At 33.4% G+C, this 8,323-nt stretch overlaps 1 protein-coding gene across 1 annotated transcript; it reads right to left on the reverse strand.

Moving 5' to 3' along the window:
* Window positions 1-6,033: 6,033 nt before the first annotated feature.
* Window positions 6,034-8,031, reverse strand: LOC132744382 (uncharacterized). The gene is made up of 2 exons (XM_060733099.1): window positions 7,361-8,031; window positions 6,034-6,251 (listed from the first exon to the last, which is right to left on the reverse strand). The coding sequence occupies exons 1-2, from the start codon at window positions 8,029-8,031 to the stop codon at window positions 6,128-6,130; spliced, it is 795 nt and encodes a 264-aa protein (XP_060589082.1). The 3' UTR covers window positions 6,034-6,127.
* Window positions 8,032-8,323: the final 292 nt, after the last annotated feature.

Genomic DNA, 8,323 nt, shown 5'->3' on the forward strand with positions numbered 1-8,323 from the left:
GTGGATAAATAGGGAGACATGGCTGCAAAGATAGTAATTTTCACATCGCGATTTTATGTAGCTTATTTTGGAGTTGCAGTTATTGGAGAATGGACAAATTCCTTAGGCAGACATAGTTAATACATTCTAGTGTTCAGTGGTATACTTCTTTTTTTCACTCGAAATAATACTTTTTATCAGAGGGATGAACATTTACTAGATTTTTGTATGTCGCCTACTTGTTTTCAGCAGATAATGACCTGTGTATTGTCCAACAACATTGACCTGACACTCTTGCATTTGACCCAATAGTCGGTAAATTCCGTAAACGTTACTATCTATTGTAAATCGATATGAATGTATATAACCAGTTGTTAAATGATCTTAATTACAAATCCCTCTTAGCACAGTCGTAAAGTGCTTTCACTTCAAAAATATAGACGCACACTCGTAGGTTCGAATCCTGATTCAGCCACTTTTATATTTTTTTTCTTATTTTAAAATTGCTATTTCTCTTTTAACTCGTGCAAAACGTTTTGAGTTTTGGTTGTGTATGAATTTTAATTTGTATTATGGACGTGCTGTCCTTTTTATTAATTAAAGATAATGTAATGAAATAAAAACACTACTTAAAGGGTATCCTAAAAACCAGATGTAGTAAAACAATTTCAAATTAATTCTTGCAAGTTAATTTCAAAATGAATTAAAAAATAATGTATGTCCTCATAACGTGGTGTTGGTAAGGTATCGAACCAGGGAACTTCAGATTAGTAGTCAGGCATTTATACCAATACACCACAACTCATTGACGTGTGAAGTTAATAAAGATATCGATATATTCGTTAGATACCACTGTTTATCACCTGACCTTTACGGAAATTAATGAAGTGCCAGCCAGGTCAATATTGTTGGACAATATGTGTAAAGCGGGTACTGATATGAATTTGCTCCATGTGATAAATCCATATTATGAATGCCGTATACCAAAGGGGGATAATAACCCACTGTACTATTTTAGTTGGATTAATTTCCCTTTATTTTAAAAAAGATTTTTTTCTCACTAGGCTAGATTAATAAAACACATTTGTGTCCTGTCTCTTAATCAAAGTGCAAACATTTCTACGCTCCAGAAAGTTCTTAATAACACTTTTAAGCATGCACGTTGTTTGTTGTTTGAATCGTGTATCTTCAGACTGTCTTTTGAAACAAAAAAGCGAAATTTAAATAAGCTTATTTCCATTCCATAAACAATTATTTGCTGTTATGCTTTCAGGAATGGAAAAAGGACCCTATATGTCTCAATCTTAAGAAGAAATACTTTGTGTGACATGATTTTAACTATAACATACTTAAAAGGAGTCAATAACCAGATCCACGGAAAGAAATCTGTATAACTGTTGATAGTCACATAGGAAACAAATCGAGTTTTTAATTTGGCCTTGCAGCAAACAGAAATGCATTTGAAAAAGAGGGAGACTAATCTCACCTGCATATATGAAATTAAGTATCGGTATTGGTTACTTCCCTTTAATGACGGAACTTCAATTCGCAAAAAAAAGACCGGCGAGTATGATGTTTTCTCCAATATGAACACTTAAATATAGTCTACCGAATAACTGTGGAATGAAAATGCGGGGAAAAAACTATTCTTCTTGGAGTCTTGGAACCAAAAAAAAAAATAAATAAATAAATAAATTAAAAAATACACACACAGACAACAACAACACCATTTAGTCAGACAATGAAACTTCAGTATCTTTCTGTTAAGTTCAGCATATTAATATTGAATAAAGAGTGAAAGGAACTAAGTGAAACGTAGTTATATTTGCCTGAGTTTTTGATCCTTTCCCTATTTCCCATCTTGAACTAACTATTATTGGTATAAAATGAGGAGACATGGTTGTGGATTCAAGCACGGTTCGAAACCACGGTCTCTTTGTTCAAAGGCAGACATCTTTACCACTATGCAGCCTTTGGCACAAAGTGAAATTACCTGGACATGTGAGAAAATGACTGAATGGTGTCACAGAAGATACCAGTATAATCAACTTTGACGGATTCGTGTTTGAGTAGAAACACGCTGGACAAGTTAACCTGTGGCTGCAGGTTCAATCACTTGCTCCACCACTGGCAATACTAATAACGAGACCTTAAAAAACTAAGTTCCCTTGTATCGATGCTCAGGACGAGACGCGCAGAAGAACCGGGGCACTAGGAAACGGGACACCTGATGTATCAAAGCACTAACCTTGAAAATAGAAACAACTCATACTTCAAGGTCTCGCTGTGATTGGCAATCGAAACGCGATGATAAATAAACAGAAAATACAAATGAATAATAAAAAACTCACCTCCCTCGACAAGCACTCTCCTGCGTATCATTTGAAATATGAAAGGGATCGTGACAGGCTAATGAAATCAATCGATGGAAATTTCAGGTGGTTTTGTGAGCAATCTCTTTTTAATATGAACCTTTAATCTGCGATTTTATAATGATTAAAGGATATATCAACCTATTAATTTGGGAGAGAGGCGTTCAAAGTTTGAGAGATTTTAAAGCTGCATACTAATTTTAATGAAAATTTATTTAAAAGTAAAATAAAATAAAGTGAGCAAAGAGAGTATTTTACACATTGAAACAGCACTTAATCCACGTAGATTAGCCTACCAAAAAAGAGATCAAAATATGCACAATTAGCGCTATCGCAATAGAAATATTGTGATAAATACTGCAAAGCCAGTCATTACATGTGCATTTTACGTTCATTGTAAATTATTACTTGATTCTAAACCTTAGTACATTTTCTCCAGTTTATGTGTCTTGAAAAAAGTTGGCTCATCTGGATGCATGCAGCTATAATATCAAATACAAAACACAAAAATATATATTAAATATACATGTATAGTTTATCAGGCTGGTCTGGCTCTATATTGGTTTCAAAGGTAAATAACTTTCGGTTAAAGCAGGTTCAGATGATACGATGATATCGCACGAACTTTAATTGACAGATCAAATGTTTACATATGACAACCTCACTCTATGCCATTATTTCATCTTCTTCCGGTGAGCGACCTGACTTTAAAGCCCCATCAGGAGTGTCCGATCCCTGGGAAGTAAATGATCATATATACGTACAAGCAAATGAAACAGTGGCATGGAAAGTTGAAGAGACGGACGCTTTATACGTCCGCCCTGCAGTAATTAACTCTGCTGATATACAAATACATGTATTCAATTTTAAACGTTATTTATTGAACAAACAATCGAACCATCTATTCTTTTGTTACTTTTTCTGGCTGCAATTTAAGTAATAGTGATTTAGTATTTTGTATTGAAATTAAGTGCTGTTATGGCAACTTTCTTCATAATTAAATGCTTTTTTGGTGCACAAAATAGGCATAAATATAACGTTCCCTATAAATCCATTATCAAAACATTGTAAAACAAAATTTTCACATTATTCAGAGATAAAATCATATTAATTTTTTTAGGCTTATACTTCAATGCCAAGGAAATTAACTAACAATATATCACAATACGGGCATTGTTGAGAAACGTTGACTATTGCAACATCTCTCGTGTCCTAGCACCAGCGGTATTGTATAAATAGAAACTGACACCTTTTTTTCGCGAATTGAAGATTTTTATGAAAATGATTTTTTTGATAAAGATCTACCTAACAAAATTAAAAGCATCGGTAACATTCATCAGCTTGAAAGTAATACAACCATGTTGTCCTGGTTTGTTAGAAAAACCTCTTTCAATATTTAAACAGTCAGGACTCATTCAGGACTCCTCTCCGATTAGTCCTTTCCGAAGATTGAGAGAAAGGGCCGGGAAAATTGCGATTGCGCGGGGAAATAAGTCAATAAACTGATCATGATAAATCCATATTTAATATTAATGCTGAGAAATTTAAGGGGTATAAACTTGTTACTATTCTAGCTGCATTACCAAAGGGTGATAACCATCTCTACACTATTTTAGTTGGATTAATTTCCCTTTATTTTAAAAAGATTTTTTTTCTCACTAGGCTAGATTAATAAAACACATTTGTTTCCTGTCTCTTAATCAAAGTGCAAACATTTCTACGCTCCAGAATTTTCTAAATTTCATTTTTTAAGTATACAGTTTTTATTGTTTGAATCGTGTATCTTCAGACTGTCTTTTGAAACAAAAGGGCGAAATTTAAATAATGTTATTTCCATTCCATAAACAATTATTTGCTGTTATGCTTTCAGGAATGGAAAAAGGACCTTGTATGTCTCAATCTTAAGGAGAAATACTCTGTGTGACATGATATTAACTATAACATACTTAAAAGGAGTCAATGACCAGACCTAGGTACAGAAATCTGCATAACTGTTGATAGCGGAAAGGAAACAAATCGAGTTTTTAATTTGGCCTTGCAGCAAACAGAAATGTATTTGAAAAAGAGGGAGACTAATCTCACTTGCATATTTGAAATTTAGCATCGGTATTAGTTACTTCCCTTTAATGACGGAATAAGACTAGATTGAGTATACGTTTAAAGTATTTTCTTTTCCGTTTAAATATACATGTATAATTAATACATATTTTTCATCTTTATTCCTTATTGTCACGACTTTCTAGACAGGACACCGTAACGCTGTTTTGAATCGTAGTTCTGTAGATTCTTCATTTTTCTCAGTACATAATAATACATTGTATTCCAATTTTATTGATAGGCAATAGTTCATACAATCCAAGACTTCGGCTTTAACTTCAGATTTAAGGATCAGAATCAAATTTAAAAACTCAAATATTCTCCATTGTTTATCATCATAGACTGAATATTTAATGTCAACTTGATAAAATTGAACCTCAAATAGTATGTTTATGTAAATTTAGAATAAATTCAGTATATTTAACAAGATATGGACACTGATCCTGATCCTAAAATTGATCCTTTTTATCCGATTATATTTGTTTTATTATTTGTTGATTTTATAACAAAATAGGCTTGTTTCTAAGCAAATCTTTTTTTCATATTGTTTATGTACCATTTGATTTTAGCAAAATACGATCAATTTTAGTTTTATAAAACATTGTAAATGAAATGAGGATCGTTTGAGGTTAAAGGTCCATTATGCCTTCGGCTAAAGTATTTTGATTTGAAGTCAAAATTATATTTTGTTTACATTTTGCTACCTTTAAGACATAACTGCATGTTTAGTGCTACATTTTTAGTTGTAAAACATCTAACATGCACTTAATCCATTATTTAAACATTATTAAATATATGTTTGACATTTCTACAGAATTAAAACAATATGAATTTCTGAGGAATAGTGAGCCTTTAACAGAATATTTAATTAACTGGTAATTTTGTCTTGAAACGTTGATTAAATCTTTCAATCTACATTGAAAACAAGAGGGCCCAGAGGGCCCTGGATCGCTCACCTGAGAAATAAGTTAAAAGTTCAAAGAAGAGCCCCCTTTCACCACAGAAGCACAATTTGAAAACAAGGGACAGCTTAATCTGAACAATTTTGGTGTAATGTCACCAAAGAAATATTTGTGTAAAATTGTTCCAAAACTGAACCAGTGGTTTAGATGTTGTTTTCTAGTTTTAGCTCTGACAGCTATTCTATTAAACATTTCAGCCTGTCACTAAGTGAGAGGTGAGCTAATAAAAACATGACAGAAAAAGAGAAGGAAAACAATTATTGACCTGGCTGGGGATTGAACGTTTTGACCCTATGCTCTAGCTCTTTCGGTTTTTTACAAAAAGACTTTTGTAAGATTAAAAAAAAATTCGGTTGCCATGGCAACCAGAGTTCTTTACGGAATTTAATTCTTTGAACAACTTTGGTAGAGCTTCATGCAAGGAATATCCCTGCAAAGTTTCAACAAATTTGGCCAAGTGGTTTAGGAGAAGTTGTTTTAAGAAATTGTTGACGGACGGACGCACACACGGACGATGGGCCATCACAAACGCTCACCTTGAGGACATTGTCCTCAGATGAGCTAAAAAAAACCAACAAAACAACAAAAAATACCAACACCACACTAGTATATTGATATTTATTTTCAACAATATGGTAAATAAATTCTTTACATATATATAACATTATCGGCAAAATATAGTACACTATTTACATGAAATATTTTTACACAATTTTTTCAGTATTGTTCTGTTTCCATGGGAACGTCTGCTCTACCGGAAGTGCCATTTTCTTCGAATTCTTCAAAATTTCTCAATATTTTTGGATTAACGTTGTATATCTCTTGTCTTTTTTGAAGTTTTCTGGAAAAAAAAATGAGAAAAAAATCACACAATGTTTTACGCATTTGCAAATATTGTCGTCTGCTCTTTGAATCGCACCAAATGTAACTTTGCGCCAAAAATATTACAAGTCGACTGAAGTTCAACAAAATCTGTAAAATTTGCATCCCCAGATCAAAGACAACCAAATATAAGGGCGTTATTTGTTCATTAGCCAAATTTACAGTTTACAATTTTATTACTGTCAATAACTGTATTTTTTAAAAAAAATTCTCTTGCGAGAGACTATCATTCAAAAATATTTCATCTCGCATTCTTTTTTTGGTACAATTATTAAAAATACTTTTTCCAATGTCAATAGAGAAAATACAAATTAAATCAAATTATTTACTTAAAGACATTTTCGGGAGTTTTCATATAGACATATAGGCAAAATTAAAACTGTTCAATAGAATTTCCTTTAACTTGGCATGTTGTTAGAATATGATAACAGAAACATTTTAAGCGAAAAACAATTGGTGTCATCGTTCTCATTTTTGAGTTATCTGTCCTTTAATTGTATTTTTTTGTTATATTCAAGGGCAGTTAATTTACAATGAATGGAAACAATACATTTTTTTTCTTATTTTCATGTAGCTTATCTTCGTTTTAGTTGATATGCAAAATTTCAAGAACAAATTTAGAGTGGGTACTTTTTATTCCCATTCTTCTTTTAACCATAAAATGGCCTATTTTTTAAGTATTTAAAGTACCTTTATTTTCATTGAAAAAAATAACAGAAATGATGTAAGGAATTGCATGTTATTATGTATTGTACTCAACAATAAAAAGGAAATCATAATACAGAAGTAAAAACAAGAATACATTAAAGTATGTAGAAGTTATCTGCGCCTGAAATGACCTCAAATAAGTAGAAAAGTCTGTTTCAGGGGCAGATAACCCAAAAACGAGAACGGTGATCCTAATTTTTTTTTCGCTTAAAATTTTCTGTTATCATATTCTAACAGCATGCCAAGTTTAAAGAAATTCTATTGAACAGTTTTGGTTTTGCCTATATGCCTATATGTCTATATGAAAACTCCCGAAAACGTCCTTAAATTGCTATAAAAAATTCTTTTAAAGTAATTTACTTTTGCCTATTCCAGTAACAGATGAATCCTGCGGCAGCAAATACGGCTACCCCTCCGAGGACACCTCCCACAATCCCGGGCCAGTAAGCCGCTGGATCTACTGCTACACTTGAAACCCCCTCACTCGGGGTAGTCGGTGGCGTAACACTGTCATTTTTAAGGCCAGAAGAATGGTTTTTCGTCGATTCCGGTACAGTGTTTCGCACATGCGGTTTTGTTGACTGGATTTTAGTACTTTTGGTCAAATGAGTGTCAATAATTGTGCTTATAACGTTTGATGAGACAGTTTGTGAGGTAGATAAACTTTCTGACGTAGATTCCTGTGTTGTTGTTGTTGCCGTAGAAGTTGTTGTTTCTGTTGCAGTTGTTGTTGTTGTTGTAGGTTTTGTTGTTGTTGTTGGCAAAGTAGCTGTAATCGTCACTTCCGTTGTTTCATTTTCCGTCGTTGACGGTAATGCCGCGGACGTACCGGTTGTGCAGTTTAGACTGATCGAGGTTCCATTGGCATCAACGGTTTGACATCTGCGCTCCGTGAACCCGGTGAATGTGATGACGTCGGGTGGTTTGGGCGTCGTCAGCGGGCAGGATTCGTTCATCATGTGGTCGGCACAGTCGGTGAAACAGGCTGGACCTTTTGTGGTTCCACATCCATAGCGAAATACAAGCACCATACTGAAATATTTAGTTACAGATCTTTTAAACATTTTCTTAATTGGTAACATTACGTGTATCACCTAACTAGTGACGTATTCACGGCTTTAGACAATTTTTGACATTTTGACGTTATTCAATGTTATGTAACGGAAAATACATTTTACTCCCCTGTCTCAGTCAATTAACTCCACTGCCTCACAAGTGTTAATAAAACTGCAACATCGTGCAAAAGGATGTACTGTGCAACCTCTGCAAAACAATTACCTCTTTGCAACGACTGTATCAGCAATTCGTCCCAAAGTAAACTTC

This window comes from Ruditapes philippinarum, unplaced genomic scaffold, assembly GCF_026571515.1.
Source record: "Ruditapes philippinarum isolate M1 unplaced genomic scaffold, ASM2657151v2 ctg390_1_1_1_1, whole genome shotgun sequence".
In the NCBI taxonomy this organism is placed as follows: Eukaryota; Metazoa; Mollusca; class Bivalvia; order Venerida; family Veneridae; genus Ruditapes; species Ruditapes philippinarum.